The 26,112-nt window shown below is 52.9% G+C and overlaps 11 protein-coding genes across 11 annotated transcripts; 4 read left to right on the top strand and 7 right to left on the bottom strand.

Annotated features, from left to right (window-relative positions):
- Positions 1 to 78: 78 nt before the first annotated feature.
- BO95DRAFT_384159 (origin recognition complex subunit 1) lies at positions 79 to 2,686 on the bottom strand. The gene is made up of 3 exons (XM_025583442.1): positions 1,872 to 2,686; positions 1,696 to 1,820; positions 79 to 1,638 (listed from the first exon to the last, which is right to left on the bottom strand). The coding sequence occupies exons 1-3, from the start codon at positions 2,667 to 2,669 to the stop codon at positions 138 to 140; spliced, it is 2,424 nt and encodes an 807-aa protein (XP_025444691.1). The 5' UTR covers positions 2,670 to 2,686; the 3' UTR covers positions 79 to 137.
- Positions 2,687 to 3,443: 757 nt separating this feature from the next.
- BO95DRAFT_512443 (uncharacterized protein) lies at positions 3,444 to 6,422 on the top strand (the record flags this gene model as incomplete). Its single annotated transcript, XM_025591516.1, has 9 exons — positions 3,444 to 3,448; positions 3,502 to 3,524; positions 3,589 to 3,897; positions 3,951 to 3,993; positions 4,044 to 4,170; positions 4,231 to 4,458; positions 4,528 to 5,111; positions 5,170 to 5,460; positions 5,524 to 6,422. The coding sequence occupies 9 exons, from the start codon at positions 3,444 to 3,446 to the stop codon at positions 6,161 to 6,163; spliced, it is 2,250 nt and encodes a 749-aa protein (XP_025444692.1). The 3' UTR covers positions 6,164 to 6,422.
- On the bottom strand, positions 6,239 to 7,339 carry BO95DRAFT_58720 (prefoldin subunit 5). Its single transcript, XM_025592075.1, has 4 exons — positions 7,130 to 7,339; positions 6,757 to 7,049; positions 6,487 to 6,604; positions 6,239 to 6,381 (listed from the first exon to the last, which is right to left on the bottom strand). Exons 1-4 carry the CDS (start codon positions 7,167 to 7,169, stop codon positions 6,314 to 6,316), a joined length of 519 nt encoding a protein of 172 aa, XP_025444693.1. The 5' UTR covers positions 7,170 to 7,339; the 3' UTR covers positions 6,239 to 6,313.
- Positions 7,340 to 7,677: 338 nt separating this feature from the next.
- On the bottom strand, positions 7,678 to 8,402 carry BO95DRAFT_512445 (EthD domain-containing protein). Its single transcript, XM_025591517.1, has 2 exons — positions 8,151 to 8,402; positions 7,678 to 8,044 (listed from the first exon to the last, which is right to left on the bottom strand). The coding sequence occupies exons 1-2, from the start codon at positions 8,304 to 8,306 to the stop codon at positions 7,787 to 7,789; spliced, it is 414 nt and encodes a 137-aa protein (XP_025444694.1). The 5' UTR covers positions 8,307 to 8,402; the 3' UTR covers positions 7,678 to 7,786.
- A 504-nt stretch (positions 8,403 to 8,906) lies between these two features.
- On the bottom strand, positions 8,907 to 9,612 carry BO95DRAFT_357288 (alpha/beta hydrolase; the record flags this gene model as incomplete). Its single annotated transcript, XM_025582347.1, has 2 exons — positions 8,907 to 9,224; positions 9,277 to 9,612. Coding segments are annotated over 2 exons (654 nt in total), but the record flags the coding sequence as incomplete, so codon positions are not given.
- A 1,173-nt stretch (positions 9,613 to 10,785) lies between these two features.
- BO95DRAFT_357160 (nucleotide triphosphate diphosphatase NUDT15) lies at positions 10,786 to 11,400 on the bottom strand (the record flags this gene model as incomplete). Its single annotated transcript, XM_025582340.1, has 2 exons — positions 10,786 to 10,924; positions 10,979 to 11,400. The coding sequence occupies 2 exons, from the start codon at positions 11,398 to 11,400 to the stop codon at positions 10,786 to 10,788; spliced, it is 561 nt and encodes a 186-aa protein (XP_025444696.1).
- Positions 11,401 to 11,872: 472 nt separating this feature from the next.
- BO95DRAFT_357249 (putative proline--tRNA ligase AIM10) lies at positions 11,873 to 14,091 on the bottom strand (the record flags this gene model as incomplete). The annotated part of the gene is made up of 7 exons (XM_025582343.1): positions 11,873 to 13,242; positions 13,292 to 13,421; positions 13,474 to 13,553; positions 13,615 to 13,705; positions 13,755 to 13,798; positions 13,853 to 13,931; positions 13,987 to 14,091. 7 exons carry the CDS (start codon positions 14,089 to 14,091, stop codon positions 11,873 to 11,875), a joined length of 1,899 nt encoding a protein of 632 aa, XP_025444697.1.
- Positions 14,092 to 14,376: 285 nt separating this feature from the next.
- On the top strand, positions 14,377 to 18,064 carry BO95DRAFT_384176 (RNA-binding ribosome biosynthesis protein MAK21). Its single transcript, XM_025583443.1, has 4 exons — positions 14,377 to 15,228; positions 15,280 to 16,400; positions 16,451 to 16,991; positions 17,045 to 18,064. The coding sequence occupies exons 1-4, from the start codon at positions 14,398 to 14,400 to the stop codon at positions 17,942 to 17,944; spliced, it is 3,393 nt and encodes a 1,130-aa protein (XP_025444698.1). The 5' UTR covers positions 14,377 to 14,397; the 3' UTR covers positions 17,945 to 18,064.
- A 1,532-nt stretch (positions 18,065 to 19,596) lies between these two features.
- Positions 19,597 to 23,158, top strand: BO95DRAFT_461265 (putative neutral amino acid permease; the record flags this gene model as incomplete). Its single annotated transcript, XM_025588806.1, has 5 exons — positions 19,597 to 19,797; positions 19,867 to 20,009; positions 20,060 to 20,186; positions 20,242 to 21,157; positions 23,043 to 23,158. 5 exons carry the CDS (start codon positions 19,597 to 19,599, stop codon positions 23,156 to 23,158), a joined length of 1,503 nt encoding a protein of 500 aa, XP_025444699.1.
- Positions 23,159 to 23,652: 494 nt separating this feature from the next.
- Positions 23,653 to 24,611, bottom strand: BO95DRAFT_429573 (uncharacterized protein; the record flags this gene model as incomplete). The annotated part of the gene is made up of 2 exons (XM_025584895.1): positions 23,653 to 24,080; positions 24,203 to 24,611. The coding sequence occupies 2 exons, from the start codon at positions 24,609 to 24,611 to the stop codon at positions 23,653 to 23,655; spliced, it is 837 nt and encodes a 278-aa protein (XP_025444700.1).
- A 447-nt stretch (positions 24,612 to 25,058) lies between these two features.
- BO95DRAFT_440494 (Zn(II)2Cys6 transcription factor domain-containing protein) lies at positions 25,059 to 25,774 on the top strand. The gene is made up of 2 exons (XM_025585979.1): positions 25,059 to 25,190; positions 25,246 to 25,774. The coding sequence occupies exons 1-2, from the start codon at positions 25,080 to 25,082 to the stop codon at positions 25,432 to 25,434; spliced, it is 300 nt and encodes a 99-aa protein (XP_025444701.1). The 5' UTR covers positions 25,059 to 25,079; the 3' UTR covers positions 25,435 to 25,774.
- Positions 25,775 to 26,112: the final 338 nt, after the last annotated feature.

Genomic DNA, 26,112 nt, shown 5'->3' on the forward strand with positions numbered 1-26,112 from the left:
CTCGTAAGCTCAAATCAACTTGTGTCTACGTAATCGATCCCGTTATGCCTGTGCTCAAAACCGTGGGTATCATTATTCCTATGCTAATATCGTACAAATACAGTGGTCTATCACGTGTGCTCATCTAAACGAATGGATTACTGCTCAATGCCCAGTCCCAACCCCTTGGCCTCTGCATCATCACAGAACGCCGAGCGCACATCTTCCGCTGCAACCCGCAATCGCACCTTCCCGCTACGGTCACCCCGATGCGGAATGGCCGCGCTGCCGAGAGGTCCCTTCGCGCCCGCACTATGCTCTAACGCCAGCACACCGGAGTTCATGAGCTCCATGGCCGCCGATCCCAGCGCACGCACCCGCGCGCCGCTGCCGCCAACAAGCAAGAACTCCCGGATGCCGACGCCGGCCGCACTGGCGACGGCAACGGCTGCATCGGCGATGCGCTTGGCTTCGTCGATGACGTCGCCGACGGTGGTCTCGGAGATGCCGGTGCGGCGCACCCGGGCGAGGAGGGCGGCGAGGAAGAGTTTCGCGGCCAGGGGGAGACAGCGGAGGGACTGCTGTAGCGGGGTAGAGGTGGCTTCTTGGATGGCTTGTTTGATAGTGGCGATGGTGACGCGCCCGACGATGGGTTTGTTGGTGCCAGTGGTGGTGGATTGGGGTCTCTTCTGCGGGGACGAGGGGAGGAGGGCATTCTTGTTGGACGCCCGGTCTTTGCGAGCGGGGGTTTTACTCGGGGTCGGGGGCATCGACTCGGTGTCGTCTTCGTCGATGGTTTCGAGGGGCTCTTTACGAGCGGCCTCGTTGGCTTGCTGTTCGGCGATCTCGACGGCGCGGCGGCAGATGTCCAGGGCGCGACGCGCATCACCGCTGACGGCGGCGACTTTGCGGCTGGCGAATTGGATGGCATCCGCGTCCACGATGTTACCTGGCACGTTGGCCAGTCGTGTACTTATGATTTCCATTAGGTCGGTGTGTTTGTAGCCAGGGAAGGTGATACGGGTGAGGCCGAGACGGCTGGAGATCTTGTTGCTTAGGGTTCGCTCGGGGAGATCCATGGTATTGGCGACAGCGAGGACGATGAGGCGGGAGTGTCGTAGGGCGGGCCAGTTGAAGAAATTATACATCACCGACTGGTTCTTGGTGACGAGCTGGTCGAGTTCGTCCATCAAGACGACGCAGGACACTCGCCGGGGAGAAGGGTGCGAGAACTCCCGTTCAAGAAGATCTAAAGCGTGAGACGGGGATACACGATCACCTTTGAGGGCCTCCCAGAGCAGAGAGTAAGACTGATGAGGGTCAGTCACCTTCATGCCGTTGATTTCAACGAAGATGAAATCGTCCATCTCTTCCGCCAAGACGGCGGCGTTTAACTGGGCCACCACCTCGCGAACGGTTGCTGTCTTACCCGTTCCGGGTGTGCCAGAGATGTAGATACAAGTACCCGTTCCTTCCATGATGGCTGCGCTGAGATGGCTGTAGACCGCGTCAAACTCCGTCTTCCGGCAAGGGAGTGATTGCGGCACGGTAGACACATGGAGGAGAGTCCGCGCTTGTCGATATGGAGAGGCTAGTTGTGATGGTGAGAGGATACGGGTACCAAGAGGAGTAAACTCGAGTGGCTTTTTGACAACGATCCTATGACGAACTGTGAGACTGTGGCAGGATGTGTTTTGATGCCGTACGTTCACATACCTCTTATGAGTCGGGGTGGTCAAGGATTTCTGACGTCTGGATTGAGGGGTGGCACTCGAAGCCACTTTCTGCCTTTTCCTGGGTGTACTCGGAGCAACATTCTCTTCACTTTTACTTTCCACATACTTCAAGTCGTTAGCTTGAGAAGTTGTGACAAAGCAACCCGTTGTACTCACATCGTTATCAACCTGCTTCCGTTTCTTCGCAACCTTGAGCCCAGACTTGATCATATCAATGAGGTCAAACAGTCTATCCTCTCGATAGACCTCTTCCCAGATGAACTCTTCGGTATATCTTCCCTGAACTTGGTTCACTCCTCTGCGACACACAATGCACTTGTTGAAATCTGCCAGAGCTTCCTTTCCCTTCGGAGGGACACCACCAGGATATTTGGCGTAGAACGCATCCTTCGACATGACCGTGGCTCTGCCGTTGATTGAGGTGAGGGGGTTGACATTGAAGTCCGCCGTCAAGTACTGTTCGTTGGGCAGCGCGTCCGATCGTCTCTTGTTCTTCGTCGACATGAACTCGTCCGGAGAAGCGAACCACATGATATTGGCCGACTTGATGATCTCGTCATCATCATCATCTTGTTCCAAAAATTCTGTGATGATTCCAATCCAATCCTTGCCAGGCTCTGGGGACTTGAGCAGCACCACCTGGCCCAAGGCGCATTCGAACGAGCCCATGCGAGCACCGATTATCTTCCGTGAGCGTTTGGCATTCGGACGGACGGAGCGTCTGCGCATCGATTTCGGGGTATCCTGCGTAGAGTCGGCCGTCGGTTTGCTGTCCTGATCATCAGTGACCTCTGTGTCGTAGATCCACTCCCATGGGTGGTCTTCTTCCCCCAGCTCATCATCGGAGTCGTCTCGGACAAGGCCACCCTTGGTCATCCATAGCTGGGCACGTTTCCGTGCATTGGGCTTGCGCGACTGCAAGCCAGGTGCTTGGCTTGAGGAGTCGGAGGCCATTGTCTTGTGATAGTCGGAGTCCCAGCCAAGGGAGAGACAATTGATCAATTATGATCAATATGTTGATGAGGGAAACCCGAAAAGGCGCGCCTGCCGCGCGCTTGTGCCGCTATTCCCCTTTAGGGTTAGCTCCCGCACTGGGATCTCCGCGCCAATAAGATGACGTGCGCTATACTTCGCTGCTAAACGAGGCAGCAAGCGCTGTTACTGCCTGTCCGTAACACCCCAAGCTTGCAAAAGAGTTATCGATGAAGGAAAATCGCGTTTGCAGGTATATTTTGACAGTCTTCAAAGTCCATGGATACAGCTCCTGGTGACATTCCGGAGAAGGCAAGCACCAACTTCACTTTTCTTTGCTCCAGCGGTGAATGCAGGCTGCCGAGACAGCTACTGGGCGATTGGATTACAAGCAGTTTCTCCTTTTGATTAATTCTTACACTGGCCAATTGCACGTATTAAACAGAATATTGGCCTGTGAAGGCCGCTGAGTGCTGTTTGTCTTGTGGCTGTTGTGCCCCTCTGTTCTTCCTCTTCGTTGCCCCTCCCCCCTCAAGTCACTCCGGTAAGTTCCCACTCTGTTGGCATCTTTCTTCTCTTCTTCTCCCATCTAATTACACCTCCCCGTCAGCAGGCGTCAGCTCCGTTGCTCATCCACTCAATATTAGTTCTTCATTCATCCTTCTCGGTCTTTGATCAATTTGTTCAGTGAGTGCTTCAGTCGAGGAGTATCCCCTCAGTACTCACCCCAATTTTGGCTGGAAGGTCTCGCTCAACATGGAGTAAGCTGTCCTGTTGCCGTCAGATCAAGAATAGAATACTAATCAATCACCAGCTTCGAGGCCTCTGGAGCCAAAGGTAAAGTTGTCTGAGCCCTGCTGGTTCCATGCTCCGGAGCAAGATACTGATCCTCTACTCTTAGAATGGGCTCTGCCCGGTTACGGACGACCAGGCCCTCAAAAGATCCCGTTTGAGACCGAAGCGTCACACGTGCAAAACATTGCATCACAGCCTGAGTCCACTCCCGGAGCCGAGCATGTTCATGAGGCATCTGTCACATCTGTGAACAAGAACACTACATGTCACAACCCCGCCCCTGCCCGAGAAACAGCTCGCGCTCACAGAGGACGCGGTGCTTCAAGAGGCAAAAGAGGCTCATCTTCGCCCCAGACCCATCTTCCCGGGGAGTCCCCCGCGAAGTCTCAATGGAGAAATGGCGCCCAGCCTGCAGGTAAGGATTATTCTCTCGTCCAGCTTGACTCAAACTAATATCGGTTGGTGCAGGAACTATCAGGCTTCCACGCACTTTCAAAGAGATCAGAGATTCGTAAGTATTAATTCCCAAGACAAGACATGAAGTAAGTGCTGACTGACTAGATTTTGCACTGCGGCTCGGTCGGTCTCATCTCGACGCCCATTTGGACAGCAGGGACGCCATGATGTCTTCGAAGACATCTGTCGAAAGACCGGAGCCTACGTCGACCCACCCGCCGGTAATCATGATGTATGTGTCTTGCCCAACTGACATTTGTCCAAATGACTACTAGATAGCTGATGTATATAGGTGATTCATCTCTGGGGGGCATCATATCAGGTCTCTGAGGCTACCAATCTCATTCAGAGCATTCTTGCTAGATGCGACACCATTACCATGCCCAAGAAAAGGGAATGGACGAAGACCTCTGCCTATTCTGCTGGGAAGGAGGATCTTGCGGATCAACTTGAGCTAGAAGATGCCTTGATTCTCGCATACCGGAAGGCACCTGAGCTCGACTTTATGTTCTCTGAGAAGGTTAGTAAAGAGTTGTCATGACAACTACCAAATCAATCTTCAATCTTCTGACCTCAAGCTCTCAACTAGTTACTCTTTCTGTGGCCGAAGGAGGGTCCCTCCATGCGTGATGCCCTTGGCACCGACCTGGAAGCTCTTGATCCTATTCGTATTAGGTTCACGTGTCACCTGTTCGTCGACAAGGAATTGCCTGATCACATCTGCGCTCTCGGCTACGAGCAAGCCAAAATTGGCCAGCTTGTCCAGCTCCTGCGCAACAAATGGGCCGAGATTATGGCAAACAGTCTCGTCAAGTCCAAAATCTACTTGATTGAGCCCCTTGGAAGCGGCCATGGTGAGGTCTCCGCGAGAAAAGAGGCGGGCTTTGTTAGACCACTTTTTCGCACAATTCCAATGAGCAAGGCCGATATGGATAGTTGGCCGGGCCGAGCTGAGCTGATCCGATCAAGGAACAATGCCCATCTTCTCAAAGTGATTGACAAATGCTTGAAAAGTGTAATTTACGTGCGTGGACACCTTCGCATGAGAGCCAATATCGGCTTGTTCGTGCTCGATTACTACCGTCAGCCATCGCAGGGAAAACCGGCGTGGGGCTTTGAGGAATTCCGTGAGATGTTGTTCCATGAGAATACGAAGGGTCGCCTGATCCCAGGGTACGCGAGTGATCTTTTCTTGTCCTAAATCCGTGATCCAGAGCTGACAAGTTAACAGTCTGAAGATCGACCAGTCTGTGTTGCTTCCTAGACTGCTTTCTGCCACCAATCTTCTTGAGCCGTACGACCGTACCATGGACTCCCTGAAACAGCCCGAGCCAGCATTCTCTGTGAACTTCGAATTCTCCGGTCAAAAGAATTCTCTGCTACGCTTGGAGGCCGAGTTCGCGAAATGTTCTGGAGCACGCGATTACGCAATGACGCAAAGCCGCTGGCTTAAGCCACGCAAGCTCGGCCAAGTTAAGGACTCGCGCTCACCCTTGCAGGTTGGAATCATCGACTTTGAAAGGTGAGTCTGTCCGACATGCTTTGTGTCCAGTATCCTGTTCCGCGATTCTAATCATCGTGATAGGTCTGATTGGCAGCTGGAAATTGCATCGCTGGAGTTCTATGAAGCAACTGCAATCGAGAGAGCTTTACGCGAATTCTCCCACACGATCAATTTCAAGAGCAACGATGTTATGGGTGACATCTCGGCTAATCCTGTTCGCAAAGTCATCTTCCAAGCCTCAGCACCAGTCTCCCGCTTCATCGAGAAGACGGCTATTCGTTACCGCCTGAAGGGGACCAGATATATTCTGGAGATAGCGCGATACGACGAATACACCCGAACCTCCGCAAATGATTCGGCTTCTCTGAACCTGCTGGCACCCTTTGGAAAACCTCGAGTTTCTTGGGGAGCATCGGTCTTCGACTTCACTTGGGACAATTTGCTGGGTAAACATGCCAATATGCCCGTGGGACATGCAGCCAAGTACGATCCGAATCTTCAGACCTTTTTCCCGGCCGCAAATGAGTCGGAGGACAAGTCCCAGGGTCTCTGGGAATTCATCGATCTGATCAAACGGGTTGCAGCCCTTCTAAGGTCCGGACCGCCCCGCACCCTTCCAGCCACCGGAAGTGTCAAGGCTAAGTCTGATGATCGTTCGACAAGCCCGGCCTCCAGCGGCAATGCTAGAGCTCTAGATGCAGACCTCGGGACTTTGTTCTAAGTCACCAGGACGACTGCCCTTCGGGGTAGTGTGGAGAGCTACGTTCTCTTTTTCAGAATGTTGTTTTAATACCATGGCAAGAGGATCGATTAATGCCTGTTTTTTTTGTTCTTTGCTTTGTTTCTGTACCTAATTCAAGTGGCATATCAACTAACCTGCACCGGCGGTAGCGGAAGCGGAGGATGCAGCCCCTTCGGCCAGCAATTTCTGTCTCAAAGCTGATCACGGAAGAGTTAGCGGTAGTAATGGTAATAATATGAAATTGATGTGAATTTTCAGAAACTCTTTGCCGGATGGCTGACAAGTAGGGCAACGCAACATACCATCTTCAAAGAGCCTCTGCTGCTGACTCTTAGTCTGTACAATCTTCTCCAACTCGGTGAGGTTGGTCTCCAGATCCTTGACCTTATTCTCGTAGAACTCGATGGCTTTGGGAGCAGTCTAGCGAGAAAAACAAATTAGCCCACGCGTTCCACCACTTCCAAAAATTCAAGCTCCCAAATCATCCCCAGTATCATCCCAAACCCAATCATTCCCCAACCCATCCCAGCCCAAAGCAACCAACTCCCACAAAAAAAGGGGGGAGGAAATACCTTCTCAACATAAAACCCCGTCCCGACATCAACGAGCACCTTCTCCCGATCCGCCAGTCTGCCGCGCACGTACAGCGAGCTCGTCAGCGGCACCAGAATCTCCTGGTCCGGGCCCCCCGCGGTGCCCTTCTTGGCCGACCCGACCACCCCCTCGTTGATGGAGCGCACGCAGTCCCGGAACTTCAGCTGGGCGGCGCGCAGCTTCGCGTGCGAGGTCGTCAGGTGCTCGAGTTCCGAGGAGAGGCGGGTCTGTAGGGCGCGGAGTTGGGGGACGCTCAGGGAGGCAATGTTTACTTTTAATTTCCGGGGGAGTAAGGTTAGTATGGGTGGTTTTGGTGGGGGGAGGGGATTGGGGTGTGGGGAGTGGACGTACCTGAGCCTGGTGGGGGGTCGGAGGAGTTGGGTTCGGACATTTCGGGGGTGTTGTGTCTGTCTGTCTGTCGAGTTTGGATTATGGGTGGGATGAAGAGGTGAGATGGTTGTAATGTGGGTCGTGGGAGCGCTGGTGTAGGCGCTGGTTTACTGCACAGCAAACCTGAACTCGTAGCTTGGGGTTGGAGTGCGGGTGAAGCTTGGTTTGCGGCTGCGGTTTGTAGACTATGGGAGGTGGTAGGTGGGGGGGGATTGATTTGTTGGTTTATTTCTTTTGTGCTGGGGTTGTGATGCTTAGTAATTGTGCAGTCAATTCTATTCTACATTGATGGCTGTGCCAAGGTTGCCAGCCGGAGCCAATGGCTGTGCGCGATTGTACAGGAACTCTTTATCGGATGAGGTACGAGACTATTTGCATTGCAGATAGCTACTGTTAGAGAAATGCTTGGATCTTGAGCGTTATAGATCTCTTTCACTACAATTGGAACCAATGCTGCCGCATCTTGTAGGCTCTAGCTCATGCTTCGCTGTCGGCTCCTTCAGAAGTATATCCAGAACAAAACAGCACGATAGCCCTCTGTAGCCTCCCCACCATCACCTATAGCTCCGCCCACAGTCACCATAAACCACTCAATCTCCTTCAGAGCTACAGGAGCAACTACCTCTCCACCCGGCGGTTATCCTCGATAAAGCACTCTTCATACCCAACAGTCCTCTGGCACGACCGGACTGAAATGAACTTCTCCTCGTCGGGGACGACCACCTCCCTGTAGAACGGGTCGTTGAGCGCGTTGGCGATGCAGTCCAGGGACGGCACGTAGAGCTGAGCGTGACCATCCCAGTCCGAGATGGAATCGGCACCCAGAAACTCCCACAGGGCGGTGGCTTTGGCGCGGAGTTCGGGCAGTTGGTGGTACTATACAGTACATATATTAGACCAGGCCTTGGAGAAACAAACATAAAAACGGTAAACAGAAAGATGCTTTCAAATTTGAGAGGGCAGGAGAGGCCAGGTACCATACCTGGACATATCTGATCACCCCGTGACGGCGCAGCCAGGCACTGACGAGCGGTTCGTGGACATGGGTCCAGTGATGGTGGAATTCCTCGTGGGTGATGTCGTTGCGCTTCTTGAGGAGGAGGGTTAGGCGGATGAGGGGCTTGGGGGTTGGTGCCATTTTCCTCGAGGGGTGGGTTGTTGAGTTAGAGCAAAGTAAAGTGGGTTGGTTGTTGAGTGGTGAAGTGCCGTGGTGCAGCGAAGATAATAGCGATTCGTGCCGCTGAAATAACCGCGGTATTTGGCAAGATGACGAACTTACTGGTCATTCTGGATTTGCAGTTCCTTCTCTCTATGGTAAATATACAACATAGTTATCCGTGCGTAAGCATTGGTGAGCGGGTCTGTCCATGGCTTCTTTCCCGGTTTCCAGTTTTCTCCAAATATCTCCAATTTTGGAGAAAAGGTCCATTCGGGACAATTTGTTCAGCACGGTTGGAAGATTGCGGGAGTTCGCGGATAAGGATCTTAGGGTGGTGATTACTGTCAGCTTAAAATAAATCGTTGCTGGTAGGCAATTATGGACCCAGGTCAGTACCAGCGTGGCTGGTTGTGGGACTGTAGGCCGAGGGTCCAGTGGAGGGACGCATCAACTACATCTGTGATCCCAGAGTTGCCATATTATGACAGAGATGATAAGATGAGAATTAAATACATTGAAAGTAGTCTGAATCTCCGCCACATGTATACCCTCCCACTCTGATCCACTACTCACACATCATCACTGACAAAGCTGCTCCAAAATCTCAGCCGTCTCATTGGGCATACTCAGAAACGGCGAGTGGCCACTCTTCAACCGGAAAACTTGAGGGTCAATCAGAGACCGGATCATGTGATCCTGGATCGCAGGCGGAAGCGCTTGGTCCTCATCGCAGACAATATACGCACTTGGAATCGTACGCCACGGCTCGTCGGTACTTGGCTCAAGAAATGCAGCGAGGCAGATGTGGCCGTGCAAAGCTGCCGATAACTTCTCTTTGACTTCGGCCGGCACATCTTGGATCAAGTCTACGGCCGGGTCGCGGCGAACATAGTTTCCCTGGCGGATATTTTAGTAAGGTATTCCGTCGCGATCGCAGTGAAAAGCTCACCTGGACGAGCATCCACGGCCAGAGTTCCCCATTGATCATGTCCTTCAGGCTCCTCCCTCGGGGCGCGACAAATGCAGCCATGTAGACCAAGCGGATCACACCTCCGGACTTGCCAGCCTGCGTGCGTTCCTCCAAGCCCAGACCCGTAGATGCAGCAGAGATGACCATGCCACCGTAGGAATGACCAACTAAGAGGATTCTCTTGCCTTGGTCGGCTAGGTCGGCCAAGATTTGACGGAGGTGTTTCGAATCGTCGCGCAGTCCTTTGTTGGGAGGTTCGGCACCGTTGAAGAGATGGTCTATCCCTCTGGGATAATAGTTGACGGAACTCATCGTACGCACTGCTGGGGTTCCAGGCCCCGGGGGGAAAAACAACAATGGTGTTGCTCGGGACCCTCATCATTGATTGATGGAGGAGAGAAATTTGCGCTGTCAGGGGTTCAATTTAGCTTGAGATAGTTTCTGAAGAGTAAAGAAATAATTAGGAGGGGCTGTAATGCCGTATTTATGAGAGAGACTGGGACAAGCCAGCCAATTTGTAGCCATTAGAGGCTTCAAGGTCATCCGATTGTCGCATGGCTTGGAGGACTGTCAGGGCATGTATGGACGTCATCTGTTTGTCAAAGCTCTTCCAGTCTTCCTGTGTCCTTGGAATAGGTATTTGCTCCGGGAATAGCGAGGGATTGTCTCTGATCTTGTGCATGACCGTATGAGTCTGGGAGGGTTTGTGAAGTGGTGTTGGAGAAGTTGGGGAGATGTTGGGGGTTTTGGGGAAGTAGTCACCCAAGCAAAACTACTGCCATCTGTTTTGGAGGAATCGGAACATCAGTCAAGCTTGGGTCGTAATGCGTGAAACCCCTTTGCAACCTAAGGGTCTTCTAGGAGTCTATTGAGAAGCTCTTTTCAAGTATTAAGCGCTTCCACTGACCCCGTTCGTACGGCTTATTTCAGGTTTCTTTTTGTGCAGTGCTATTGCTAGAGCTGCATGGCAGAACCAAGGCTGTGGCATTCTCTTCTGTTCTCACCAAGAAAAAAGGTAGGGGTCTCTAGTCCTTATGATGACTGTCTCGCAATTTATTCTATAATTCGAGCATCCTATCCTACTGTGCCGAACTGGTACAAAAGACAATGCCTTGCAGGACATGAAGTCTCCACAAACAGGCACAAGATACATGCTATATTGATGCAGTAATCTGAGAGGCATACCAGATATGAACCTTCAAGATGGGTGAATGGTACAAGTATGTACAAAAGAGAAGAAGGCACATGCGTCGTAGTGAGGAGTCAAGTAGATGGTTCATTGTCCATCCATTAGTTATATCAGTTAAGGCGCAGCTTACTCACTATACAGTGCACTGAATAAAATTAACTCCCAGAGCGAAGTAAACGTCAACAAAGTGATCAACAAGTCTAAAAGTACAAAACGTAGTCACAAAAAGATACATAAGAATAATAAATCCATTATCGAAAACATCATAATATGCATAACCTCATTTCCCTAATCATCACCTAGCGATCCTCCTCCCACCCAGTCAACAACTGATACTCCTGCAACGGCAACCAATACTGCTGCTGCCGAAAGAGGTTCATGAGCGGCAAGAACAACGGATGCTCGAGCCCCAGCCTAGCGGGATTCTTAGCAGAATTCCTAGCAGTGAAGTCTGTGGCAGCCAGTTTCTCCGCCTCGTCCTGCAGCCGATACCACCGCGTGACCTCCTCCCACTCCACCCAGCGCCACTCGCGGCACTTGTTGGGCTCCATGACGGGCGGCGGGGCCCTGCAATCCTCGCGCCGCGTCGGCGTGCACCCCAGGTAGATGGTGATGTAGTGCTTGTTCTCGGCGGCCATCACGTCGTTGGTGGCCGTCAGGAAGCGGAGCCCCGAAACGGCCAGGTTGGTCTCCTCGAGGACCTCGCGGGCGGCGCACGCGGCCCACGTCTCGCCGGGCTCCAGGTGGCCCCCCGGCAGGGCCCAGGTGCCGGCGCCGTGGCTGCCTTTGCGTTCGCCCAGCAGGACTTGGTTGGCGCGCCCGAAGATGAGGACGGCGATGCCGACGCGGGGGATGGTTGTCACCGCTGGCGGGGCGGCGGTGGTGGTGGGGTCAGAATCTGGTGTTGTGGACATGGTTGTCGGTAATTTTTAAGAGGTGCGTGTGTGTTTGTGTGTGTGAAAAGGATGAAGATCGATCGATTGGTGTTGATCGGTCAAGTATTGATGGGCTTGGTGAGTTGCGTCAATCTAGTGGATTGATCGGTCGCCTTATATAGTTGAGGTTTGGTGATTCTTTTCCAGGCACGGTGAACAATACCCAGCACCCGGGGATGCCAAGAGTTCAATAGTTCCAGGCAGACTGCCTAAAACTTCTTTATGCTCTGACCTTTCAATGATAGATCTCACCAGTGATCTAAGAAGTTGACTCATCTTCTTTATCAGCACATTTGAAAGGAGTGGGGTATAATTTGCGGTCAATCTACTTCTAATTTTTCTTTGAATTGCCTTTCTATCTTACAAAGCTCCGTGCCACTCAGCCTCGGGAAGAACACAGCATAGCCCCGATCTCGGATATCAGCATAGCCTACAACCCACGCGAAAGCGCTTACAATCGCTGCAGCAGAGATTGCACAAACGCCGGAAGAGCCTTAAGTGTGACATCCTCACGCACGCTCAGCCGACGGCATTGCACCTCCAAGGTTTGCTGTTTCTTCCATCCCTTACCAACCACAATGATGACCGGGTATCCGATCAGGTCCGCATCGCCGAGCTTCCAGCCCATTTGCTTGTCGCGATCATCCAGAATCACATCCAAGGCAGAAGTAGGCGCCACGGTCAGTGCGTCGTAGACCTTCTCCGCTTCCGCCTCGAGCCCCTTGCCCGGCACGATGATGACTTCGTACGGCGCGATGACGCGAGGCCAGTTCAGTCCCTTGCCGTCCGCCAGGCTGTCCGCTACCGCAGTAATCATGCGCGAGACGCCGATTCCGTGGCAGCCCATCTCCATGGGTACGGTCTGGGGGCCGGATTTGTTGCTGTCTTTGTTCTTGGGCATAGCAGATTGGTCGACCATCACGGTGGCCTTGAGGACATCGCTGTAGCGGGCGCCTAGATGGAATGTGTGACCGAGCTCGACTGCCTTGTGCGTCTGTGCCAGACCCTCGCCGCATTTGGAGCATCGGTCGCCCTCGTGGACCCGCACCAAGTTGAGATGGCTGTTCGTGCCTGGGAAGCGATCCAGCTTCGAGAAATCCACGTCCTCCGCTGTGCAGCCGACCTCCTCCAACGTGTCGGTAAGCGGGGGGCGCTTGTATGCGCGCACGCGCGAGTCATACAGATCCACGATCCGCGGGCGCTGAGCGGAAGCCTTGTGGAGCTTGACGTGCGTGGCCCATTGCTGGAGCGGGTTCTCGACGCTGATGTCGATTTCCATCCCAGCGGCCTCGGCGATGGACTTGACGGCGTGGGAGTTCACCTCTCTCTCCACAGGGCTTTCTTGGATGGTGTACTGCGGAAACCAGCACCGCAGCAGCGTGTTCTTGTCTTTCGAGATGGACATCCACAGACCGACTGAGACGGCGGGCGTGGCCTCACCGGAGTTCTCACCGGTGTCGAAGCCAGGTCTCTGATGGGTCTGAGGCTGTTCGTCCACGCCAGCGTGAGCCTTTCCGTCCGCGAGCTCCTCGTTATACACATTGTCGCAACTGGTGCAGCTGATGACTGTGTCTTCACCCTTCGCACTGGGGAAGTGGAACTCGTGGCTCAGGCTCCCGCCCATATTACCCGAGTCCGCAGCAGCGACCAGATAGGGGATTTTGAGCTCGTCGAAAAGCCGTGTGTAGGCGCCTTTGACAGCCACGTAAGTCTGGAGAGCGGTCTCGGGACTGTAGTCGAACGTGTACATGTCTTTCATGATGAATTCTCGACCGCGAAGAAGACCCTGCCGGGGTCTCTGCTCATCTCTGTATTTTCTCGCTATTCTACGGTTAGACTTGGTCGAGAAGCGTGGGAAAGCTTTACTGACAAATCTGGTACACGCGCACGGGCAGATCTCGGTACGACTTGGTAAGACTCCCGACAAGAGTTGTAATCTCCTCTTCATGAGTGGGCGCGAGAATGAAGCGTGCTTCTTTGCGGTCAAGGAAACGGAAGACCTGCCGGTTGATTAGAGAGAGCTCACAGCTGAGAAGAGAGCAAGAGGCTTACATCCGACCCCTCTTTGAGGCGTCCCGATTGCTCCCAGAGCTCTTGGGATGATATCGACGAGAGTGACACCTTAGATGCACCTAATTATTATGAATTAGACGCCTCAGTAGGAACACAACAATCATGATGCCGTAGACTTACCGACTGACTGCATGTGCTTATCTATGAGTCTCTCAAGCTTATCCTGCACGCGCAACCCCAATGGCAGCATGTGAAAAATGCCCGCGTACGCCTATGCATTTGATTAGCCCAGTACTTGCCAAGACGAGAGCTGACAGAACCTGTCGCAAGAAGCCACCCCTCACTAGGAGGTCATTTGTGTCCTCTGTGTAGCGTCAGTTGCATAGAACGTGATCGATGATTCAGTTTAGTAGCGTACCTCTTTCACCCTCCACCGGCTTCTTCGTGATACCTCCCGTCGGAATCCAAAAATTCGATATGCGAGTCCTGCCATCGGTCTGACAGTATGACTAGTTAGATCTTATACAAGCTATGGCGGAAGATACCTCATACATGAAAGGCGTTCTTGGACGTTCTATACCCGAATTGAATGACGCTAAGGTGCACTCGAGAGACTCCGGGCGCTCGGCCCACTGTAGGGCGTATGCGCGAGAACATGAAGAGCCAAAATCCCGAAGCACAGCCTCGAGGTGTTTTCCAACGGGGAAAGAGATATTCACATCTCCGCTGGCAATGCGCGGCAATCCCCAAGAAAGAAGCGCGGTTCTTATCGGCCCAGGCACTAAACCCAATGGGAATAATTGACGTGGTCCGAGCGTCGGGCAGCCAGTACTACTACGGGCAAATCGGCCCGCCCATTTCTCCGGCGGCCTGGAAAGAAGCGGATCCCCCATAATTTTTAGGGCGGCAGAAAAAAAGTTGAAGGAGAGCAAGCATTTTGGCCATTCATCCCACCCTGTCAATATGGCCAAAGGCAATAAGGGCAAAGGCTCCTCCTCCTCTGGAGCGAACAACATCCCTCTAGGTAAGGGTGTTGGTGGCGGTGCTGCCGCCAAAAATCCCACCCCTGCCGCTGAGTCTCTCCCCCAGTTGGAGGAGAGTGCATTCGCCGGCTTGCGACAGAAGATCGAACAGCGCTTGAAGGATCAGAACAACGCCAAGCAGAAGTCGAAGAACGGCAAAGGAAAGTCGGCACCGGCTGATACCCCCAAGAAGAACCAGCCGGTTGCGTCGAAACCTCAGCCGAAGCAGACGTCCGCCGACGATAAGAACAACAAGGGAAAGAAGCGCGATCGCAATGGTGATGTGATTGCTGGGGAGGCGACGAAGGACATTGGAAAGGGAAAGCCGAAGAGCAAGGAGGATGGCGACGATGTTCTACGGCAGGAGATTCTGGCCCTGGGGGGTACGGAAGAGGACTTGGATCTCTTGGCCGGTGTTGACTCCGAGTCCGAGGTTGAGGATGCCACCGAGAAGAAATCCAAGGGCAAGTCTGAGGATGACATCCTGAGGAAGGAGCTGGCTAGCATGCTGGCTGCCGCAGGCCAGGTGGTTCCGGATGACCTTGAAGACGACGAAGTTGAAGGGGAAGATGAAGAGGAAGAGGAAGAGGAAGATGAAGACGAAGAGACTGGAGGCATCGAAGTCGATGCTGAAGATGATGAGGAGGACGTGGGAGAGGACGAAGAAGATGCCTCAGAGGATGAACCTCCCACGCCAGCCCCGAAGGAGGACAAGAAGGCCGTCAAGCAGGCCGCTCCTGAGAACATCTTCCCGAAGGAGTTCTCCAAATTGGTGAGTCAACTCATCCATGTTTCCGGCTAAACATGCTGACCAGACGATCAGTCCGTTCCTCCGAGGTCCGACTGGTTCATGATCGAACTTCCACCCATTGCGAAGAAGGAATCGAACCCTGTTGCCCGCCACCTGATCGAGCGATTCCACACTTACGCAAACTCGCTTCTCGAAAAGGAGGCTAAAGAATACGCAGACGCGCAAGCAGCTTCTGCCTCTTCATCCCACAAGTTCTACAGTACTATTATGTCCACTGGTACGCTTAGCGATAAGATCTCCGCTTTGACGCTTGCCGTACAAGAATCGCCCCTTCACAACACCAAGGCTCTGGAGAACTTGATTGCCCTCGGAAAGAAGCGCAGTCGTGCTCAGGCCGTTGAAGTTCTTCGGTCGCTCAAAGATATGTTCGCCCAGGGAACCATCTTGCCCAGCGATCGCAGACTCCGGGCCTTCGCCAACCAGCCATCGCTTGTGGCTGCCTTGCAAGGTGTGAGCAACCGCTGGGCTGAGGGAGATGCTCTTCCCAATGGTCTTCAGAACAGCCACCTGATCGTCTGGGCCTACGAACATTTCCTAAAGGATCAGTACTTCGAGGTTCTCAAGATTCTCGAAGTCTGGTGCAACGACGAGATCGATTTCTCTCGCTCTCGCGCTGTCAGCTACGTCTACGAACTGTTGAAGGAGAAGCCTGAGCAGGAGACGAATCTGTTGCGCCTGTTGGTGAACAAGCTTGGTGACACGTCTAAGAAGATTGCCTCGCGGGCCTCTTACCTACTTTTGCAACTCGAGCAGGCGCATCCTCTCATGAAGTCCACGATTATTTCAGCTGTTGAGGAGGTCCTCTTCCGGCCTGGTCAAAGCCAGCACGCCAAGTATTATGCTATCATCTCGCTCAACCAGACGGTCCTGAGTGTCAAGGAGGAGAAGGTCGCTGAGAAATTGCTCGACATCTATTTTGCCCTCTTCGTTTCGCTATTGAAGCCTGCCAAGGAAGACAAGGGCAAGGGTTACAAGGGCAAGAGGCATGGCAAATTCGGAAACAAGGGCAAGGGCAAGGGCAAGGACGACGACAAGGGTCAGGCGCAAACTGAAGAGATGCAAGACAAGTTGACATCCGCGGTCTTGACCGGTGTGAACCGAGCTTATCCCTTTACAAGCTCGGACAGTGAACGGTATGTCCTATATTCTCCGTGCATCATGACCAAGCTAACGCATAGATCAGCCTGACGAAGCACCTCGGCACTCTTTTCCGCATCACGCACTCTTCCAACTTCAACACGAGTATCCAGGCCCTCATGCTGATCCAGCAATTGACGGCATCCCACCAGGTCGGTGCGGATCGCTTCTATCGGACTCTGTACGAATCGCTGCTTGATCCACGCCTGGCAACGTCCTCCAAGCAATCCCTTTACCTCAATCTGTTGTTTAAGTCCTTGAAGAATGACTTAAACACTCGCCGTGTCAAGGCCTTTGTCAAGCGTCTCCTTCAGATCCTCGGAATGCACCAGCCCGCATTCATTTGCGGTGTCTTCTACTTGATTCGTGAGCTGGAGAAGACGTTCCCCGATCTCCGCGCCTTGTTCGACCAGCCCGAGCTGAACGAAGACGATGAGGAGGAAGTCTTCCGAGACGTTCCTGACGAGGACGATGAGCCTCAGGAACAGCCCGAAGAGACCAAACCCGAGAAGCCGTCTACTCGTTACGACCCCCGCAAAAGAGACCCCGAACACAGCAACGCCGACCGCACGTGTCTCTGGGAACTTGTACGTATAGCTATTCGGCCATGATTCTGCAGTTACTGACTTTCGACTTCCAGCTGCCCTACCTGTCTCACTTCCATCCCTCCGTCTCGGTCAACGCGGCTCATTTACTTGATCACCAGGTGATGAGCGGACAGCCCGACTTGACTATCCATACTCTCACCCACTTCCTCGACCGTTTCGTTTACCGCACTCCTAAGGCGGCTGCGGCCACCCGTGGAGCCTCGATCATGCAGCCTCTTGCCGGCACCGACGCCAAGGATCGCCTTGTCGCTGCCGTCAAGACTGGCGCGCAGCTGCCGCTCAACTCGGAAGCCTTCTGGAAGAAGAAGGCGGAGGATGTGGCGGCGGAGGATGTCTTCTTCCACGAGTACTTCAACCGGATCGGCAAGGGCCAGGAGAAGGACAAGGCTCGCAAGAAGAAGGCCGACAAGGATGCGGGTGACGAGGACGAGGACGGCGAGCTCAGCGACGCCGAGTCCGAGATCTGGAAGGCCCTGGTGGACTCTCGGCCCGACCTGGAAGCTGGCGTCAGCGACGACGACGACCTGGATCTGGACGACTTGGAGTCTGCCTACGACCAGAGCGACGATGAAGAAGCCGGCGGTGACGATGAAGTGGAGATCAACCTCGACTCTGACGACGAGATGGAGGACATCGACGAGGTCCCTGCCCCGGCCAAGAAGACGAAGAAGGCCAAGGCAGAGGAGGAGCCCTCGGACGACGAGGAGGCGTTCGACATGGACGTCTCGGACGAGGAGGCGTTTATCGACAGCGACGAAGAGCTGCCGTCGGACGTGGAGCTCGACGCTCACCTGCCGAGTGCGTCCAAGGACGAGAAGGAGAAGGAGAAGGACAGTGGGCGCAAGAAGCGGCGCAAGCTCAAGCACCTGCCTACCTTCGCGTCGATGGAGGATTATGCGGCCCTGCTGGCTGGGGAAGACGAGGGTATGTGAAACCCAGGTTCTTGTTGTATTTAGTCAATCGCATCCTGCAGATACCACAAAAGCTCTATGTAGTATTTCTTTTTTACTTCATTTTCACAACTTTCACATGGCGCATCTCATCAGTCAGACGTAAACAATCGTATGAACTTCATATGAACAGTGACAGTAGAGACGGTCTAGAATTGCAGAGCCGTTGGCAGTTCCAGCCACTAGTGCGGGATTGTGGCGCTGCGCTTCACCCACTCGGTCGGGGCGGATGACATCATAGCGTTCAGCCACACTGGGCCAGTTTTTCTTTCCAGCCAAAATCGATCTGCTCGATTCGGACATCCCCGACACCCGGGCGAGTAACCTGGTTATTTTGGAGGTGTGTGTGTGCATGGAGAAACATGGTAAGGTCCGACATCTCACACGTGGAAAGGCAATGTGAACAAACAACAACCTTGGAAGCACGCCATCAACTAGCGCATAGCGTGCTAGAGGTTAATTCGAGGTCCAACTTCCGTTTGCCCCTCTTCCTACTTTTCGATTTTTTTTTTCTTTGATGCAGCCCTGGTCAGCAGAGATTTCTGGTAGGCTCCACTATGGACTGGACTGGGATTTAAATCCTTTGAAAAGTATTAGAAATGATCGCATGATGCGCCTTGCACAGTCGATGTTGGTATCATTGGAATGCTGTTTCAGCGGAAGAAGTATTGCGATTGAGATTCAAGCATAAACTATTATCTCTGCAGGAGCAAGTCCAGTGGAATGTCAACAGGCCGAATGCGGGGCGGGAGGTCAGACTAAGAAGGAAATGCATGCTGATCGGGTCCATCCGCCCCAGAGAGCGTCCGACAACTGGTGTGGAGCGGGGAATTGCCGAGTGCGGCGGGCGGGGAGGAAACTGTACCGAGTAGTTTGTAGCACTATCCATGATGAAGACAAACGGTCGCTGGAAGTTCTTGTTACTCGATATCTTCATGCCAATGGCAGCGAAGATTATTACTATAGCAATACTCAACAGTCCCAAACCTTACTATGGAGCCCAATTGTCAATGCTCAGCCATACATACTGCAGTATGCTGTTGTTGTTCCGCGGGAAGGGCCTGCTACGTCATCTCATGAAAGCAGAACTTCCGAGTCCGTCGCTGCAAAATCCGAACAGGGAACAACCTTAGTTGGGGTCGGAGATTGCAACCAGTCTTTCTTTCATCTTATTGCTCATTGATTGACTGCTTGGGAACTTTCTGCCTGTTCCTTCGGGGCTAGCCTAGCCTCGACCCGGGGCGATCGGCGCACCCTCTTGTCTATTCTTTCTGTCTGTCTGTCTGTCTCTCAGTGGGTGGAAAGATTTCAGCTGCCCAGCTCTTGCATCTTTCCTGCGCAATCTCTACTTCCCTCACTCTGACAACTTACTTCTGGTTTCCAGTACTTCATAAGAGTACTGTTTCCATTGCTTGTCAGTCACTGACTGAGTCAGTCAGTCATTCTCCTCAGTCTAAGGTAAGTTTCCCCACACTCTATCCATGTGCTGATGCCGCGACTAAGACTCTCTCTCCCCACAAAACCAGACTCTTTTTTTCCCTCCAAGCGCAGTACATGCCTCCGAAGGTTTCCCTCTTATTTTCAGCTTCCATTCTCGCTCGCTCCCTACACCAGCGGCTTGTCCGCTCCATAAAATGGCGGAGTCCACCGTCCCCGAGCCCACGGGCCGCTCCTCTGTCCCCGAGCACAGTCTGACCGACGAGACGAAACATGCGGACCTGGAGAGCCAGAAATTACAGCCCGGGTCGAGCTCGGACTCTGAAGGGGAAGTGGGCAGACAAATTCAAATGGAGGCAGAGAACTCCATCAAGTATCGCACATGTAGTTGGCAAAAGGTGCGTGGCCGCAAAGCTATCACTGGGAAGTGAGTGAGTATTCGTGCTAATATGAGCCCTGGTCTCTAGACGGCGGCGCTTCTCTTCTCCGAGTACATCTGTCTGGCTATCATGTCGTTTCCCTGGTCCTACTCCGTTCTGGGGTTAGTACCTGGATTGATTCTGACAGTGTTTATTGCCATGACTGTGCTGTATACTTCGTTGATCATTTGGTACGTCACACAATTTCACGCGCGCCGCAGGATATAACTCACATATTCAGGCGTTTCTGTTTGCGACATCCTCACGTACGCGATGTGTGCGACATTGGACAGATGATTTTCTGGGATTCGAAGGTGGTCTGGTACTTGACGGCTGTCATGTTCCTGCTGAACAACACCTTCATTCAGGTAGAGACAATGTCGCACATCAGACCTTGCAAGCTCTGAAACTAATTGTCCCTAGGGCCTCCATTGTCTCGTTGGCGCAGAATATCTCAATACGATCACTGGACATGGAGCCTGTACAATTGTCTTCTCCGTTGTGACGGCGGTCATCTCATTCGTTTGTTCCCTCCCGCGGACCTTCGACGCGCTCTCCAAGGTGGCCACCCTCTCCGCGTTCACCACTTTCATCTCCGTTATGCTCGCCCTTATCTTCTCCGCTATCGAAGACCACCCGGCCGGCTACACTCCGGCCAAGGGCGACCCCATCGTGACCGCTGTGCCGGTGGCCGGTACCACCTTCGTCTCGGGCGTCAGCGCATTCCTCAACATCAGCTACACCTTCATCGGCCAGATCACGCTTCCGAGCTTCATCGCTGAGATGCGCGAGCCCAAGGACTTCTGGAAGTCCGTCACCGCCGTCACCATCGCCGAGATCATCGTCTTCTCCCTCGTCGGCGCCATCGTGTACGCCTACACCGGTAATCAATACATCACCTCGCCCGCGTTCGGCTCCCTCGGCAACGAGACTTACAAGAAGGTCTCCTTCTCCTTCATGATCCCCACACTCGTGTTTCTGGGCGTCTTGTACGCCTCCGTCTCCGCCCGCTTCCTCTTCTTTCGCCTCTTCGACGGCACCCGCCACAAGGGCAACCACACCGTCGTCGGCTGGGCCGCCTGGGCCGGGATTTTGTGTTGTCTGTGGATCGCCGCCTTCATTATCGCAGAGGTCATCCCCTTCTTCTCCGATCTAGAGTCCATCATGAGCGCCCTGTTCGACTCGTTCTTCGGGTTCATCTTCTGGGGTACGGCGTACCTGCGCATGCGCCGCGAGGAATACGGGCCGGGATTCTATAAGAATCGCGGGTGGAAGGGCTGGTTGGGTTTCATCGTGAACGTCGGGTTGATTCTCGCGGGGTTGTTCTTCTTGGGACCGGGTACTTATGTAGGTTCATATCCTCCTGCCTCCCCCTCTTTTTTTCTCGTCCCTCGTTTGCCCCGTCCTTGGAAGCGCGCAGTTCATCACCCATCACGCCTATTCTCCAAAACTTACACTCGAACAGGCCTCCATCGAAAGTGTGATCATCAGCTACCGAGAAGGAACAGTCGGGAGTCCATTCTCATGTGCGGACACAGGCCTGTAAAAATATAGCAGAAAGCGGATGCAGAGATGCAAAGATGCCGAAATGCAGAAGCTAACCCAACATGAACCTTTTTTAAGCTACTTCCACCCTTGAGTGGGTTATGACCTGATTCACCAGCCGCCCCCCGCCCCCACATATACAACAGCTGTTTGGTGTGTTTGGTGGGACTTTTTCGATTCAAATGGGTAATGCTGAAATGATGTCCATCCTCTCCCTTTTTTTCTCCCCTTTCTCTGTGTGTCTTCTTTGCTGGGGCGGCGAGCGAGGGGCATGAAGACAGAATGACGAACTATATTCTTTTTTTAATGTTTGCATGGAGAGTTTTGGGTATCACCCTTGGGTCTGCATTTCATGTTGCCTGAAAAAGGGGTTGAGAGACGCTCTTCCAACAAAAGATACGTGTATGATCGAACCCTTCTTCGGGCTTATTTCCCAGTGTATGCTGTGCGCATTGCAATGCAGTGCGGTACATTGTCCAACGATGAGACCAAAAAAACGTCATCATCTTCGTGAAAAGATAAGAGAAACCAAACGCTTCTGTCACCTCAAACTTCGAAGTAGATGCAGACTTCTACCAACTTGTTCATTTTCGTATTGGCCCTCCTCCCAACCCGGACCAATCTTGACGATGTCACCTGCCGGCAGCCGCGCCGGAGCTGATCAGGACCCCGCGTGAGGGTTAGAACTAAGGGATTTTTGGTCAGGTTTTGGATGCCGGGCCGCGTCGACTCCATAATGGTGCGCCGGGTCGGGCGATCACCAGATCCACACGCCGCCACGGGGTAAGCGCTCGCAGGTATCCGTGGTCTGCGGGACCAGTTGTCAATGGTACGAATAGCTCGTGGTGGAGAGGTTCGTGATCTCCCGCTCGGACGGTTAGGGCTAGTATACTTCGGTGGTCCCGCTGTAGGCGGGCAACACCCGTGCCCTATGTCACAGAAGAGAGCGAGTCGATACAGCAAGGGGATTTCCGGAATGGATGAATGGGCTTGGGGGGCATCAAGGTCGGATGGAGAGAGAGCATAGTAAAGCGCTATTACAAATGAAGGAAGGAGGCATGCAGTCAATCGCACGTCTTCAAAGGGCCATTTTGCCAATTCGCCCGTAAATAGTATAGTGTCTTCCGCTTATCGGCATGTTGTAGATCTAAGATTACTTGTCGAGTGCGAGTCAGCAGTTTTGAAGCCATGTGAGTCTAAACCCTCATACCACAGTTTTACGGTATAAGAACCATGACCACTACATAGTTAGCGTGTGGGCTGCCGTTGCTGCCGGTGGCTTGGGTGAACGACACACATCCGGCTCTGGCTTCTCACGCCGTCTTGGAGTCTCCGTTCTTTCTGCTCTTCTGCATTGACACATGTACAAGAGAAATGGGGTCGACTTCACGCTTTCGGGTCTCCTGGAGCTGGTATCTCATACTTCTATGATGAGTAGAAACTAGGCAGAACTGGGAGGCCGATTGTTGATATAAGGAAACCTTCTAAAGTGGTGTTTGAGGACCCCCCTCCACCACCCCAGGATCACCAGTATCAATCCGCCTGTTTGCAGAGCCAATTTTGTAAGCAGGGCTTGCAAGTGATGGTGCGTGTCAGCAGCATTGAGCTAAACGCAGAGAACCCAAACTTTTCTGGAGATGCCGACTACCATGTTGATGGGCTCCGAAATAAACACGTAGTCGCCGCAGCGCAATACTACTACGATATTAAGAATATCACCGACACGCGCATCGACTTCCAGCAAGAGGTCGATCTGGACGCGTTCGAGATCACCCTAAAGCCCTATGTAATGTAAAACGTCTTTGGTCTGTCCCGGACGGACGAAGACCCAGCGACTTACCGTGACGCCCCTCCGATGCTACAGACTCTGGGATCAGTAACTGTCACCCATCAGGAATACTTCCTAACCTAGCCTAATACCTTGCGATACCGGACACTGCCCTTCTCACTCCATGACCCTAATCTCCCGGGTTACCAGCAGCTTATCACCATCTGGCTGATCGACCCGTACTACCGCATTTGCTCCTCCCGCAACGTGTTACCACAACAGCATACCTAGTAGAGGGAGAACGCAGTGTTCAACCAATTCGGTGCCTAGTTCGGCTTGCCACAAGAGCTAAGAGACCTTATTATGCGTAAAACAGGCGATTGGCCGATAAGCTTGAACGAGGCGGCGAGGCTTAGAGAGCAGTCGGCTGTCGAGCGTGAACGTGCAATCAGCGCGTAATTCCAGGGGATACGTCCCCATGACTTCTGGTTTCCGATCCAGCTCGGGGAGCAAGGTTGAATTCAATTCTCACACGTCTCCACCATCCGCTGTCTTCGAAACATTTCCGCTGCCTTGCCGAGGGGCGCAACAACCTCTGCCCAATACTGGTCTCTCGCCCGCAGATAGTCCGCTCGTCGGAACTGCTCCTGTGATAGAGACATCCCGGGAGTGACTTTCCAGCCATACTGCAGATAGATTTGCTTAAGATATCGGGTCGCTTTCCACTCCCCATAGTCGATGTACCAATTCAACCGGTCCCAGGGCCCCCAGTCCTCGGGCGGATGCCCAGCCATGAACAGCTCCCACGCACAAACCAACTCCATCGGGGTGATCAGATAGTGCAGACTCCTGTATTTCTCGATATAGGGCGCCAGAACCTTGGAGGGCAGATCGGCCGGTACTACCAGGGGGTCGTCCTCACTCTCAAAGTCCCAGTCGCGCATAAGTCCTGGGATAAGGTAAATCAGGACCATGAAAATCAGAGAAAGAATAGGTAGAAAACAAAAAATGAAAAAGAAATGAAATGATACAGTTTAGCGGGGAAAGAGAAGAGGATGAAGGAAGACACACCAGTCCCCACATCATAGAGCCAGGTCCTCCCCCCACCCGAGGCTTGCGTCAAGGCTACCGTGTTCTCGGGCAATTCGATCTCCGGGGAACAGGTCGATCGCCACGCCTCGAAGCTCCCTTGGTCGGAATCCTTCTCACTTCGATAGTTGACCAAGAAGGTATTGAGGCAGATCTGGAATTCCAGCACCCCCACATCGAGATATGGGATCTGGTACATCACATCAACCACGGCCGGAGTGAATCCGGCGGCCAGAGCCGCAGGGCTGTTGATAGCCCCCTCGGGATGTCGACCTCCTATGCTGCTGTCCTCTGGTCGGAGAATCTTGGCCTCTTCATAGGCCCCGAGTTGATATAGTAGGGTATAGAGCTCGTTCAGACTGCGAATGAGATCGGCGTGGTGGGGTGGCATGGCGGTGCTGGGGTTGGCATGAGGTGAAAATGAGGTGTTGAGAGAGGAGTGGCGGGCGAAGAAAGAGGACTGCTCTTGAGAGATAACTAAGTTCTCCGCAATATGTATCCTTTGTTGTTGTTCAACCAGCAGGCTGGATTATGCCTTGTAGGCGGTGTATCTTCAGAATTGCAGTAAACCTCTTTAAGTCATGTATCAGGGTTATCTGATCATGGTAGATGGTTTCAAAAGGTAGGAGTTTCAGGTGAAATGATGGATAATTAATTACACTGCCTCAGTTGCGGAGAGAGGTAGCCTGCTTGCTCACGTGGCCGGGTTGCTAACCAGATATGTCACCCAATCAGTCCACGGTTCGTTCTTAACTGTTACTTTTAGTACTTGTAGCTTCTGCATATTCCAGGAGTTTTTAACGGCTCAGACTCGTTCTCCTGGCCATGATGTCAAAATCAAATCGAATATTCGTTGTTGATGGGCGGCTCAGATTCGTCTCCGAACTCAGTACCCAAGCTTGTCATGCCACGAAAGTCCCACCGCAAATCGCGGAATGGCTGTAGGACTTGTAAAAGCAGGCACGTCAAGGTGTTGCATATCCCTCAATAGAAAAGTCTCGGAGAGAACGCTAATTGGATCTCAGTGCGATGAGATGAAGCCTGAGTGCTCGAACTGCCTCAACCATTCAGTTCAGTGCGTGTATGGCCCATCCTCCAAGGACGCCCAATCCGCAGTGGCGACCACCCGGAAGACTCCAAGAGCAAGAGCAGAGCTTCCAGGAATAAATACCTTCAAGATACAATTTGTTGAATCCGGCGTATCTGCTGCCTAAGATCCGCCAGAATGCAGACTGCGTGGATGCTGCGCAGGGATTCCAGATGGAGGGGCGTATGGTGAGTGCTGATAGTGTTCCTGCCCAGGAGGTCGTGGTGGACGGGAAAGATGACTGTGTGACGTTGCTGAAGCGGACCTGACGGGCGGGGTGTCTGACGGTCGTTGGATCGGGGGTCTCTTGCACTGCGGGGCAGTGGTCGAGTTTGCTTAGATTGAAGCCTGGTTAATGGGGGAAAGAGAGAAAGATACAGAGAATAGAACTCTTGGGAATGCTTCTGAGACGGGAACGGAGCTTTTGAAAATAGGGCAAGCATTAAATCTGAAACATTAATCAGCACAAATAAAGACGAGTCTCGTGGAAAGCACGGGATCCTACTTCCATCTTCAATGTGGCAATGTTATTGATATTTGGCTTATTCTTGCTGGAATAGCCCTTAGGCTTAGTCGGACTTGAAAACAATCGTAGGTTGGGTTGTGCTGAGTATCAAAAGGCTCTTGTCCCTACTGCGCCAAGAGCCTATCACTACTGTCTATTTCGCCACTTCGTCCGACTTCCAATACAGTGTGATGTGATGTGACTGAGTTGGGTATTGCTCCAGCTGCATGACTTCTCGTCCAGTCCCGGCTTCACATCCTCTGGCTCATACTAGGGCTAGACCTCGACAGAACTCACACC

The sequence above is a fragment of the Aspergillus brunneoviolaceus genome, assembly GCF_003184695.1.
Source record: "Aspergillus brunneoviolaceus CBS 621.78 unplaced genomic scaffold BO95scaffold_16, whole genome shotgun sequence".
NCBI lineage: Eukaryota > Fungi > Ascomycota > Eurotiomycetes > Eurotiales > Aspergillaceae > Aspergillus > Aspergillus brunneoviolaceus.